Source organism: Myxocyprinus asiaticus, chromosome 2 (genome assembly GCF_019703515.2).
Source record: "Myxocyprinus asiaticus isolate MX2 ecotype Aquarium Trade chromosome 2, UBuf_Myxa_2, whole genome shotgun sequence".
NCBI classification, from domain to species: Eukaryota; Metazoa; Chordata; class Actinopteri; order Cypriniformes; family Catostomidae; genus Myxocyprinus; species Myxocyprinus asiaticus.
In genome coordinates, this window is record NC_059345.1 from 55608518 (window position 1) to 55623540 (window position 15023).

At 36.5% G+C, this 15023-nt stretch overlaps 1 protein-coding gene across 1 annotated transcript in view; it reads right to left on the reverse strand.

The window, feature by feature from the left end:
- LOC127416566 (disintegrin and metalloproteinase domain-containing protein 33-like) overlaps positions 1–15023 on the reverse strand; it is a 187335-nt gene that overhangs the window by 31243 nt on the left and 141069 nt on the right. Inside the window, exons 11-17 of the mRNA XM_051655992.1 lie at positions 13898–14040; positions 10518–10695; positions 7598–7687; positions 7227–7422; positions 4836–4944; positions 3467–3671; positions 3305–3382 (exon numbers count right to left, since the gene is read on the reverse strand). Coding sequence (XP_051511952.1) covers positions 3305–3382; positions 3467–3671; positions 4836–4944; positions 7227–7422; positions 7598–7687; positions 10518–10695; positions 13898–14040 — 999 coding nt within the window. The remainder of the gene's footprint in view (positions 1–3304; positions 3383–3466; positions 3672–4835; positions 4945–7226; positions 7423–7597; positions 7688–10517; positions 10696–13897; positions 14041–15023) is intronic.

Sequence of the window (15023 nt, forward strand, 5' to 3'; positions counted from 1 at the left end):
GAGAAATGCACATTAGGGTTGTGCCGACAGATGATGATCTCGGGAATCGATGATGGTCAGAGTGATCGGCAATAGCTGATGCCTTTGACGATGTCAAGACGATATTTGGCTCATTTTCCAATGTATTAAATTATTATTATTATTAGGCTATTATTATAAAATTAATATTACAAATTTATTTGCCCCGTAGCACACAGACGCGCTTGTAGAAACACTTTATTATATTATTAAGAACAGATGACAGAAAAGCCGTCTATGCGCATGTATAACGCGCTGATACGGAGGCGTGCAGTCTCGTGGAACACGTGCATCTAAAAGGTTCTCACTCTTTCTTTGTGTCTGTCTTCCGAATTTTTTATTTTTTTTTCATCTATGAGTGCTGCAAATGACCTCAGACATCTCAGCTCAGGAGGTGCTTTGAGTTCAGTTCACTTTATTTCCACAGAGCGGTTTATTGTGACCAACTCTGCAGCCTATACATCTGTGATTAAATCATAAAATAATACAAAAACACATTCACCTCGAACCATGATTTATATTTCAGTAATTATCATCATCATTATAATTATTATTTTTACATTTATAATTGTTTTTATGTCTTCATTTGTGTAAGTAATTTTCCACCATGATGTTAAGACGGATTCTTGCCTGACGGTAAATGGAATGGTGTATATATATATATATATATATTTTTCTTTTATCACTTCATTATTTTAATTGCTTTTTCATTTTGTTTGGTGTGCAATTTGAATTTAGAAATGTATTTGATTTAAGTTTTTCGTTTTTTAAATATGTTAATTTAATTTTCAATGCAAAATCACTAAAGCAAGAATATTCACCGATCCCTCAGCCCAGGGGTTGCCGATGTAATTGGATTTTGCAATATATATATATATATATATATATATATATATATATCGTGAAGGATGGAACAAAACGAATTTATTCACACACATGATGTATTTTCCCAGATAACTAAATACCTGACTGGTAGGTTCTTTGCCAGAGAGATGTTGACAAGTTGTAAAACCATCTTTCAAAAAGTTGAACAACACACATTTTAATTGCACTCATTTTTTTTCCAGTTTCATTTTAATTTTTTGTTAAAATAAATAAAAAATAAAGTTTTAAGTTTGAAATCAAGGTGTCTTGCTTTATTGTGTAGGCTTAACCCTAACCCTGCTTAATGAAAATTACCCCATAGTACCACCTAGCGTCCAACCAGTGGTAATACCGGTGTTTGTCGTTTTTATGTGGAGTTTTTCTGCGACCAATCAAAACTTGGTCGAACAATTCTCTTCTCATTGACTAACCTTTGGTCGACTGTCAGGGGACAGCCCTAGTCGATATAGGACTCGTTTTACTGTGGATATAGATACTTGTCTACCTGTTTCCTCCAGCATCTTCACAAGGTCCTTTGCTGTTGTTCTGGGATTGATTTGCACTTTTTGCACCAAACTACGTTCATCTCTAGGAGACAGAATGTGTCTCCTTCCTGAGCAGTACGATGGTCCTATGGTGTATATACTTGCGTACTATTGTTTGTACAGATGAACATGGTACCTTCAGGTGTTTGGAAATTGCTCCCAAGGATGAACCAGGCTTGTGGAGGTCCACAATTTTTTTTCTGAGGTCTTGGCTAATTTTATTTGATTTTCCCATGATGTCAAGCAAAAAGGCACTTAGCTACACTAAGACTGTCAGCGATTAACGACTGAAATTTTTATAGCATCAGAAGACTCAATGTAGTGCATAATTCATATGGACTATTTTTATGATACTTACATGATGCTTTTTTTATAATAAATTTTGAAGGTTGACAGCCCCAATTACTTTCCACCTTTGTTGTGTAAAAATGATCAATCTTGACATTTTGCTACATAATACCTTTGTGTTCCACAGAAGAAAGTCATATGGGTTTGGAAGACATGAGTGTCAGTAAATGTTGACAGAATTTAACATTTTGGGTGAATCAGAACCATATGCTACCATTTACCTATCCTCGTTTTCCTTGCAACAACTGCAAGGAATGGTTTTCTACAAGTCTTTTAGAGCATAGGGCAAATACAGAATTTATACTGACTTTCATCTTAATGGATTTTTTTTTTTTTTTTTACATAGAATATTTTACACGCTTCAATCTATCCCAGAGGCAAGACAGGAGCAGAAAGGAGAGAAAATGTGCTGAGTGCAAATACCCCAATCACTCACTTTATTCACCATCCACACACTTCCCTAAGCCATACAATCAATAAGAATCAAATGATAATGCAAATGAAAAATAAAAAAAGCACTTTTTGAATCTCTAATCTCCCCTCAAAGACCTGTCGTATTCGGCTGCCCTTTCGAAAAGCGACTGGGTAAATAAGAAAGAAATAAAGAAATAAAAGAAAAGCTGACAAAAGAGTGAGACAGAGAGAGGGCAAAGGGATTAAGAAAGACAGGATTGGAGTTTATACCGCTCGGAGGCTGTTTACGACTATTTGACCAGAAAATCCACAAATCAAATGCTATAGCTCTGCTAATAAAAGAAAAGTGCTGGTTTCTATTAGAGGCAGTATGTGTCGGGAGATGAGCGACCCAGAGGGGGGTTTTAAGGGATTAAGAGGTGTGAAATCCACAATGAGTCAGTGTGGGTTAAAGAGGAACTCAGAATGAGAAGAAATACTAAAGTGTAGCTTTTATTTGGTATAATCTGTGTAAAGCATTTGAATGATTTATAAAAAATAAAAAAAAAAACAACAACAAAAAAAAAACTTTTTGCATCTCTAGTTCTTTTAAACAAATACTTTCATTACCAATTTTTCTGTTTTTTTTTTTTTTTTTTTTTTTTTTTTTTCACATTGTAAATTTGTTTAAAATATTAACATTTTAATGTTTCTTTACTTTAGTACAGTTTGAACTCTGCTTTTCTCAAAAAAGTTGATTTACTATTGGTCATGACCAAATAATCAAAAATGTCTTTGCAGGAAAATGTCACCCACTGCAAAGTTAAGACATTAGCCCTGTCCCATATGGCACAGTTGCTGTGAACTTGTGGTTGCAGACATGCAATGGTTGATCGTGCTTTTGGCTTCATTTTGGAACTATTTTCATTAGCGGAGCGCTATTGTGTCTAAATGTAAGTTACTCAAAATGTACTTGCTGTTTATAGCATTGTTGCATTAAAGCAATATCCCAAACTCACAATCATGCTGTGAAAATTAGCAAGGCTGTGATTACCTGTGGCCTCATGGCTACAGCCAAATCATAGCCATGCTATTCAGTTCAGATATTCAGTACAACATCTGATATGAGATCTTACCCCATGCTCATGGCAACGGGCAATGCAGGTTTCTAACTCAGTGAAAGATGCATTTTGACATCGCCGGTCTTTGCACACCTGAAACAATACCAATTGAACCTTAGTACAGCAGAAAACAAATTACACATAATTTTACTGACAAAACATCAAGCACAAACTTGCCTTCCACTCTCCACATTTGGTGCCAGTCATAACAAGTCCGGGGTCTGGCAGATCACCCTGCCCGTCCTGGGTGCTATAAACATACGTGCCCCGGCATTTCACTTCAATGCCATCTGTACGTATGGTGGTGTCGATGGACACAGCGTTGGTGCCCTTTGGTTTCTTGGCAGCACTGTGACACTGTATTTTGCCGCATTTGGCATCACTGTTAAGAGATTTGATATGAGGGTTAGGAAACATGCATAATATTAGATGAGCATTAGGAATCAATTATAGGCCTCAGAGATCACTAGTCATCTTTGCCTGCAAAAATTTGGGCATAAATTCAGCCATGGCGAAAGCAAATACGATAATAGTATGATTAAAAAAAATAATTAAAAAAACTAAAAAAAACTAACTTCTTAAATAATGTCTTCTTAAATAATAATAAATACTGTAGGGGAAAATTAACCCAGAAATGATAATTCTCTCATCATTTACTCACTCTCATGCTGTCTCGAACTCGTTTGAATTTCTTTCTCCTGTGGAATACAAACAAAGATCTTTTAAAGGATATATCATGTCTGTTTGTCCATAAAATTTAAGTCAATGGGGTTCAAAATTTAAAGCTCCAAAAAGGACATAAAGGCAGCATAAAACTAATCCATATGACTTGAGTGGTTCAGTCCATGTCTTCTGAAGCCATACAATCAGTTTAACATTTAAGTCCTTATGCACTATAAATCTTAACATTCGCAGTCTCCTTGGCACATTTTGGACCCCACTGACTTATATTGTATGGACAAAAAAGCATCATTCATCCTACAAAATATCTTTGTGTGTGTTTTGCAGAAGAAAGAAAAGTCATATGAGTTTGAGACGGCATGAGGTTGAGTAAGTGGTGAGAGAAGTATCATTTTTGAGTGAACTATCATTTTAAAGGTGTTGTTTCTAGTTTTTTGGATATCAAAATACTATCGCATACTATCTGACCAATAGTAGATGGGGTGGTGTTTGGGAAACCTGTTTGAAAACATTTTATTTGGTAAAACTACTGGCGCAGAAATTGCACACTTCACCTTTAAATATATTCACATTTGTTTTAAGAATAATGAATCATTCTTACAAAACAATAATTTAAAATGCAGAAAACATGTCTGTCTTAGAGAAGTTTATAACAATACAGTTCCAAACTCCCAGTTCTGCAGTGCTTACTGTAAACTGATTTAGTTTGGTCTTTGTAAATATATAGACTGAGTCACAAGAGAAATAAGTGTGCTTAAAGATAAAAGCTCTTTGGAATTGCAGGTTTAACTTCACTAAAGTCAAGTCAGCAAATCCTTTCACAGGAAGCACACTACGTGGTCAAAATGGAAAAATACCACCTCACCTTTTCTCACACTTCACGTAGTTGCCATGACTGTCCTTGCCGCAGTTTCCAAAGGCGTTCCCTGCCGCGTTCACATCTTGAAAACAGGCATCATGTGCCGGCTGCGCGCCTGAACAAATTCACTTAGTTAAATCCACGTTATCTCAGAGAAATGCCATTTCCAGTCAGGGACTGAAACAGACCCACTGTGTGAATGTAAAACTAGCCAGCTGGTTTTATTCCAGCTGCTGATATTTAGGTAGAGATAATTAGCATATAGGTTTCAAGTGAGCAAACAGAGTTTTAATGAATATGTTAAATATGTTTGACACTTAATACCATATTATTATTCTGCATGTACAAATAATCCAATAATCTCAAATAGACCAATAAACTATGAGATGATCAATGTACAGCATGATATGAAATAAGATAATATCTGTTACATGCACTGAATATCAAAAATGCCCTCCCTACACCACCACACCCCACCCCACAAATAACAAAGTACTGTATGTCTACTCTGATCTGTGTCTCTTTGACAGCCAAAAAGCCTGACTGGATGTGAGCCCAGAACACACTAGAGGTGTACAGCCAACCTCCATGAGCTCTCGCTAAATAATCAACATCAAGCAGCATTTGATCATTAGTGCTGACTTAATGCAGAAAGGGCTCAATTAGGATTCAAAAACTTTGTTTTGAAAGGTTTGTCTAAGGATAAATGAAAGGGAAATTCATTTCACTTACAAAAAAGTAAAAAAATACCATGGTATTACTGTATTTTTTGGAACATGTGCCTTGATAGTTGCACGTTTTTTTTTTTTTTTTCATCGTAATACCATGGTATTCTTTGAAGTGCCATGAAATACCATGTAAATATTATGGTAAATGAATAAATAAATAATTAATTACTTTTATCCAAGTTTTTTTATTTATTTTTATTTATTTTATTTTATCAGGTTGGCTCATGAATATTAATTAGGGTATTTAACATTTGGCCAACTGATTTGCTCTAAGGAAGGTGAGTGCTAGCCATAATAGGATAACTGCTTCTTGGTCTAAAGTTATCATTTTATGCAGCTAGTTTTATTGCACTTTGACTAAGCAAAACACATTAAAAAAAATAATTATTACTTTTCAAAAAGTGAGAAGGACAAACTTTGGGATTTCTAAAAGTATGATGTATAAAAGTTATAATGGTTGCTTCAACCCTGGTACTGCTACAGTACTTTTTTGGAATGGCTGTCATCCTTTAAATGTAATCGAAGTGCACAAGTACATTAAATGCATGAAGCAACACCGAGAACTGTATTTCTTAATTTATGAGACTCTTCAATTGCCAACTGAGGAGTAAACCGGATGACTAAGATGCCAGATATTTATGCAAACACTTCAGCGTTATTATACTCAAAACTAAAAACAACCTTAATATGAACTTACTTACTCCTTTGGTAACAAAATAAATCTTGAACTGGATGCTGTAAATGTTACTTAATTTACCAGGAAACTAAAAGCACAACCACAGAGTAAAGGGCTGTTCACACAGTATGCGTTCTTGAGTCCATCTATTATTTTCCCTTTTGAATTCTTGTGTTTTTGAACACAAGAATACATCCTTTGTGAACAGCCCCTAAGACTAAAGGTCGACCGATATGGGTTTTTTAATGGCCGATGCTGATATCCAGAGAGCAGGGTGGCCGATAAATAACATATACATAAATTTGCTAAAACATTTATTAACTTTTATTTAGCAATATATTTACTCAAACTTTCCCATAAAGTTTTAACTTTGTAAAAATACAAATATATATATATATTTAAAAAATAAGATTCTGTGTTTTAGATAGTTGATAGCAGTTCTCTCTGGTTTCTGTTTAGTCTTCCCACTTTAGCAATTGAAATAACAACAGTGCACACAGTAGTCCAGCAATCACAGATTTGCATTAGCAATCACATTTTCTCACAAAAGACAGAATCAAACTAATTGTACATACAGTGCACAATGAATATGACATTTACTTATAGCGCAGGTGAAGTGCCTTCACTTTTAAGTTGCTCTACTGCTCTTGTGTGGATCCAGCGAGAGCAGCAATCTACTGACCACTTCCACTTGACACGGCCCGGATCACCTGCTTAGAGTGTCACAGACACTCATTACAAGACCGTCGCGCAACATTCGTGAGTCAGAGGGACACAGTTTTGATCAAGCCAATTATAAAACTATTATATGGGTGCTCCACAGGAAGAAAACAGATTTTTGATCAAGTTTCGTGAGGTTTGTGAATTAAATCTGTTTAAACGAGATAGTGATTGGCTGATGCCAATCATTTCAAAATTCCTAATATCGTCCAATTTATCAGCATCTGCGATATATCGGTCGACCACTACCTAAAACAGCATTTCGTTTCTCACCATAGCCCCACAGCTGCAGGCATTGTTGTTCATGGGTCAGACACATGCCATTGTAGCAGTAAGCATGACCATACTGACAGGATGACCCGTCTAGCAGGTAAACGTTAGCAGGACAGTAGGGAGAACCTCCTGTGCAGTATTCTGGTAGATCACAGGCACCAGCTGGACCACGGCACATAGTGCCTGCCTGCTTCAGCTGTGGACAGAGGGCATGATAAGGAGACTGGAGGACTTTGATGAGTGGAGTGGAGAAAGCGGAAGGTGGGCAGACTAGTGTGAAAATGTGTTTATAAGAAACATACTAAGTAAGAGTCAGAGTGGAGAAGCAGCGGGAGAGAGAGAAATAAATAGACAGATAAATAGTAAGGCACCTTGCAGTCTTCACAGCAGACCCCGTGGGCACATTGTGCTTCTGCCTTCAAGGTGCAATTGCTGGGGTGGCAGCAATCATTGGTGCATTCCTGCGGGAGACAGAAACACACACACACACACACACACACACACACACACACACACACACACACAAGCCACTTTCAATAAAGGCTACCAAAGCAAGTCAACATATGGCCCTGAACTTACAGTCATTCACTTAGTGCACGTTATGAATGCACACATATGCACACACGCATACAGTGGTTCATGCAGAAGGGTTCAAAATGCCACATTGAAAATCTATGATTCAAAATCAAATTTAAACCTAGGGATCTTAGGATTCTGAACATTTTCAAAAAAGAAACATTATGATGTTAAATGAATATAGAATTAAGATTCTGCACTATTTTTTGTAGGACTGGGTAAAAATATAAATTTTCCAATGCATCGCAATCTTCATTTGAACAATCTCGATATCGATTCTTAAATCCCAAGATCGATCTTTTAATCTATACGGCAACCCTCTACAAAGTGAGTAAATCACTTGCATATGCGACCAAATGCTATGGGAGTAAAAATGTCTGCGATTAGCCACTGCCTGGTATACTTTCAGATTTCACTCACCAGTGATTTAGTAGTATAATGGTGAAGAAGTTCAGCAGCGAGATCTTTTCACTGCATGTTGAGAGTAAAGGTTTGCTTTGACTCGTTCTGTGTAATTCGTGTCAAAAGACAAGATCCATGCAATCCATTTGTCACTGAATAATGTCTCTTGTAATACCCTTTAAGTTGTACAGTCAGTTGTTGATTAAATACAAACAACAAAAAAGCAACATTTAATTCTAATCACACATAGCACAGATGCGCTAAAGAAATGCATTCTCTCTCGTTGTGCTCACTGACTGATGCCTGTGTTGTGCCAATTTTTGACTCCCTAGTATGGTTATGTTTAGGGGTAGATGTAAGGGTGACCTTTAGGGATAGGGACCAATGACTCCCTACTATGGTTAGGGGTGGGGGTAAGGGTGTGCTTTAGGGATAGGGATCAATCAGGTAGCGGGGAGTGCGAATCTGGCGGGGAGTCAGGTTCGGCACAACACTGGTAGTTTTAAAGAGACAGTACGATTTTGCATGTGTTCTACATATCAATGTAAATATTGTAAATAATAAAAATTATGCATGTAATCAATAAACATGTAACAAAAAATATATATGCAATATAATATATGCAATTGACATTTATTGGTGGAATACATTGAATTTGAACATTTTTCAAATCTAAAATTTGACTATTATAATAAAAAACTGATGAAAATATAATTTATAAAATGAGCATTTTAGAATTGTCCTGTACTTAGCAGGTTAGAAGCTTCCTTTATAATTAACAGCATTAGCTGAGAGATTTTTTATTTCATATGTAAGCAAAATGGACATTGCATTTGAAATATACGAATTGATATATTATTCCAGGTCACGAATCAAATCAAGTAAATTTGTGACATTGACCAAGCTAATTCCTTAAGTACGATAAGTCAGAGTACGATTTTCTTGCTTCCATTGAAACAAACAAGAAGCTAATTGGGACATTTTCATCTTGCTGGGATAACATGGATCATCAGGCTTTGAAACTTGCATAGCAGCATTTTCACAATTGGACTTTTGAGCCATAAACACCTGCATGCATGCTATGACTGAAGTGTGGAAAGGAATTAATAGAGGAGAAAAACTGAACAGGGTAATGGATGCATGTAAAAATGTTTGACATGCATGACACTGATGTATACACTGTAGAGGCTTCTGACGACCCCACAGCTGAAAATTAACAAGGTTAAGGGAGGAAGTGTGTGTGTGGTGTGTTTTTGTGTGTTTAATGAGGAGGAACAACACACAAACACACACACACACACAAATTCACTCTCATTGTCACACACAAACTCTCTCTATCTCTCCGTCACACAAACACACAGACATCAACCAATGCTTGATATCATTTTAGAGCCATGCACATCAAGTGCAAATGACAGCTATGATTATTACACCAGGAATAAATAAATGGTTTGATTTGGTAAGTACAATACAAAAGACATGCATACATGACAGGCCTTGCACTGTCCAATCTATTTTTGTGTATCGTGAAAGTAGAGAGGCCTGATGGATGAGAGTGGTTTGGATTAAAAGGCTAGTACAAAGGTGTATAATAACAGGTTTCCATTCGATACTGCAAACTAGCTTTTTCTGAAATGTGAGCTGAGGTATTGTTTCAATGAATGTGCTTTTGGCAGCAAGTAAAATCCATAACAGGAGTCCAAGTGTCTATGTATTGACTAGGATACAGACACTACCTCAGTCTACCTACACCAGATGGCAAATCACCCAGCCATAATATGCGCAATAACAGCCTGTCAAACACAGCTTTACAACAAGGTGGGACGTTCCTCTCTCTCTCTCTCTCTCTCTCTCTCTCTCTCTCTCTCTCTCTCTCTCTCTCTCTCTCTCTCTCTCTCACACACACACACACACACACACACACACAAACACACGCACACACACACACACACACACCTGACTAGCAAGCAGACATAAAATGTATACAGTTTCAACTGTCACTCTTTGGTATGCCATTTTTCAGCTTTGCAAGCATTGATCTGCCATCGGGCTGGTAAAAGAAAACTTCTAAAAGTAAACTTTTGTTGGTTAGACAAAGCTCCTAATAAAACATTACATGAATAAATAAAGTCATGAAAATGCGGCACAATCAATGGTAATCCATTTTAACCAAACAGATCAAATTTTGATTTATTATATGTATAACAAACCCTCTACTGTTCTCTGAAAATGATTCAATCATGATTGGTCCAAATCAATATTCTCTAAATCAATAAGTAATTCCATTCAATAATTAATTTAGGCACAAATCACCTCTGGTTCTCCACAGTCACATTCCTCCCCTTCCTCTACAAAGCCGTTTCCACACCTCTTGCCCCCAACCAGATCCTTCATGTTAGGCATGTTGAACAGACACATTCCCCCTCCCTTCTGGAAGTAGTTGTCCAGGTCCTTTTTGCTACAGTGGCTGAAAACTTTTGGAAATGGGTGTCTGTGGAAAATTTTAATAAGGGATTTATATCAATTTTCCTGCGTAAACATGAACAAAAATTATGAATATATGCAGTTATGAATATAAGTACGAAATATGGAAAAATCTTACAGTTTTCTTCTTACTTATTGGTAAAAACTCAAACAGTCAGGAACGTGACCACCTGAAAACTTACAGGAGTGTTTCATGTTCAATACAAGTTAAGCTCATCGACAACATTTGTGGCACAATATTGATAACCACAAAAATATTTTTGATGCGTCCCCAGTCTCTCTCTCTCCTCTCGCTCTCTCTCTCTCTCTCTCTCTCTCGCTCTCACTCTCTCTCTCTCTCTCTCTCTCTCTCTCTCTCTCTCTATATATACACACACACACACACACATATGCATATAAAAAGAAACCTGGGTTACAGTGAAGCACTTACAATGGAAGTGAATGGGGCCAGTCCATACATGTAACAATACACACTGTTTCAAATGTATGGCTACAAACATTATTTTAGCATGTACAATTTACAGGCATTACAAAGTTTATCAGATTACAGGGTTAACCAGTGTTATGTTGTCAACAAAGGTATAACACTGAATATAACTTAAAACAGATAAGGTCAATTAGCAATTTTATCATACTAAAATCTTGTTAACACATCCAGTAAAATGTTTATGTCTTTTAGCTATACTTTTGAAACTGTGTGTATTTTAATATTTATGGGCTGATCCCATTAACTTCAACTGTAAGTGCCTTTTTACTGTAAACGTGATTTTTGCTTTAAAATAAATAAATTAAATAAAATGAGGGACGAGTCAAAATAATTTTTTGTGGTTATCAACATTATGCCACAAATGCTGTCGATTGAGCCTAAAGGAATATTCCTGGTTCAATACAAATTAAGCTCAATCGACATTTGTGGCATAATATTGATTACCACAAAAAATTATTTTAACTCGTCCCTTCTTTTCTTTTAAAAAAAAAAAAAAAAAAAAAAAGCAAAAATCGAGGTTACAGTGAGGCAGAGGCAACCAAACCAAAGGCAGAAATGTTATGCTTATAATTTTATAAAAGCACTTTAACACATTACAGAACTCATGTATTATTTGAGCTGTAAAGTTGTTTAAATCATAATTTTTACAGTCATTTTAGGGTTTTAGGGTTTGTTGACATTACAACGTCATGGCATCGAAGTTGTAAAATTGGTTATAACTTTACAAAGAAAAGGTTAGTAAGCGATTTTATCACACATAAGTCATGTTAACACATATAGTTTATGACTTGTTGCGATACTTTTAAAACAGTGAGTGTTTTAACCTTTACGGATTGGCCCACATTCACTTCCATTGTAAGTGCCTTATTGTAACCCAGGTTTTTGCTTTTTTTTAAAGAAAAGTAGGGGCAAGTCAAAATTTGTTTTTGTGGTAATCAATATTATGCCACAAATACTGTCGACTGAGCTTAATTTGTATTAAACCTGAATATTTCTTTAACTCAGAACTTTCCTTTAATAGACACCATAGACCACTGATACAACTCCTACTAAAATATTCACATTCATTTTTGACCAGTATGGGGTTTTCAATGGCCAATTCTTAAACTATTATGATTAGTCCCCCCCAATCCTAAATATGTGGTTACAGACTTGCCTTAAGCTGTATTTCAAGTAACATCATGATAATGAATAAACTTTTTGGACAAGACAAAACATTCTCCTCCCTTTTTCGCCACGAGTACTTGCCTGAACTTTCGTCTTGTTGTCAACATATTCTAGTCTAATTAAGCTGTCACATCAGATGCTGGAATGTACTGTATTTAAATAACGTTAACCTTTCATATCAATAATAACTTACTTGACCCCAATCAATCAAGTTTCAAACCAAATGACTCTGAAACTGCTTTCCTACAACAACAATAAAATTTGCCAATGGGATGAGAAAAAAATTACTTAATTCAAGATATATTCACTGAATTTATATATATATATATATATATATATACATATATTTTTTATGCAATTTTCTTTCTCAAGTAAATTTATCTTGTTTTAAGGATGTTTCCATTTTTTGACAAGACAAAAAACTAAAAAAACTAAATAAATAAAAATACTGATTAAGAAAATGATTTTTTTGGCTTCTTTGGCTTCTTTTGGATGTTTTTTCAGCTTTCGGCACTGTCAATCCCTAAACTGGCAGCTTTTCTGGTTGTTATCCATAAAAAAGTGCTTTCTGGTGCATTTTTGGTTTATATCCTTGGATAAGAGTTCTTGCCCAATGAGCTGTAAAGTGCTTACCCTGCACCCTCACTGGGGTTCCACAGGGCTCAGTGTTTGAACCCCTGCTGTTCTCCATTTATACTAGATTGCTCAGAACATTCCTCCAATTGCATTGCACCAGTGCTGACAACACTCAACTACACACTTTGTTCCCCCCTCCAAATCTGTGATCTCAGAAAGGATCTCTGCATGCACCTCTGATATCAATCTCTCATCTAGAGAATTTTTGTGGAATCTTTATCACACGACCAGAGCCAGTGCAATTTGTTTTTCAAACTTTCATGTGATGCCTCCATAGACGGCACTTTACAAAACACAATGTCTACATCTCACCTCACCAAAACCTCCCTCATCACATAGCTCACTTTTTATATTTCGTTAAAGGTCACACAGTCATTGCCGTTGTCTTACATAGCTAGACTTTTGATTATCAGCATAACATCTGGTTCACTTTGCATCTTATTCTGGCCTACAAGAACCACCAACTTACAACTACCTCTTCCTCAGAAGTTCTCCTTGTATCAATCACTATCTTGTAAACATGTCTTTACTTCCTGGCAGACTGATAAAAATCTGTGCACTCTGACTCCTACAAATTGCATAGCAGCCAGCCAATCATATTGCAAATCATATTGGTAGTTTTGTGTGCAATCAGACAGTCAGTAAACAGTCTATGGACAGTATGTGAGTGTGTCGTCCATCATCTCCTTGACTACTGCGTACAGTAGCATTCTGGTTATTTATTATTTTAGTATTAATCGCAACTGCTTCAAGGTTCTTCTTGATGCCTGGAACCTATCTCAGCATGCTTTGTGTATATTCAGCTACCTGTCATGGTAATTGCCATTACCATGATTAATGCTTTGTAGGTTGTTGTTGTAAGGAAATGTCTGCTAAAGGCATAAATGTCACGTGAATGTAGAAGAGTATTATTATTTACCCTGTAGCTGCTGCCATAACGCATCCACCCTGCTCAGCAGTGGCTTCCACACAACAGCCCTCATGATCGTGGCTCATGCCAAAGTTATGGCCAATCTCATGTGCCATGGTGGCAGCCGCCCCAATGGGCAATTCGGAATGGTCCTAGAGGAGAGGATCATTTAATCTGGCACCCGTAACAAACATCAAAACAAATGAAACAGCACTCCAAGCACATAAACTATATTGAGAGTCTATCTGACATGATGAATTGACAATACATTAAAGTATTTACCATTTTTCACTGCCACACTATAGATTAATGTTTATTTATGCTTTAACATGAAATAAAGGCTATTTCTAAGCCACAGGCTACTGTTGTTCTGTTACACCACAGTAGGTAAATGGCAGGAGAAGCCATCTCTGATCTCCCAAGACATCTTTGTTATGCTACAATGATGCCATAAATTGTCGAGGATGTTGTTTTTTTTTTTATCTGCAGGTTGCAATTTAAGTACCTTGGTTGGGGCAAACAGAATGGCCTTTCTTTTATCTTCATAAGGCAACACAAATACACACACACACACACACACACACATTCTCTCCTTTTCCTGGGTACAGGAGCACAAACTGATATCTCTGCAAAGGGCATGCAGTGTTGATTTTTACAGACAGCACTGATAATATCTCCACCATTAAAACTGATGAAATATGACATGAAGCTGTATTACAAATGACTTCTCTTTACGGATTTTCCATTCCCTAAATTTCCCCCAAGAACCCACATTATCCTTGTGATGCTGATTCTAAAGTATCTGAGGCAGTACAGATAGGAGTCCATTTAAAAATATAAAAGGCGCTTTTTCAAACACACATCGGCCCTAGTCTAAGACAAGACCACGCACATAGTATTAATTCAAGGCCTATTCGGATTGGGTCGTGGAAAGCAGGGAAAGAACAATGCCATGGTCCACCTTCATTGAAAACTTTTCGGTGGCCGTTCAGGCTAAAATTCGGGCTGGCAAAGCAAATTTAATGATAACCTTGCATTCGCCATTTTATATGTGTTATATATGCTTCTCATCTGCAACGTGATATATTGAAGCCTGGCTTTCGCACAAGACATGAGCCATTATGGAGCCACTCCC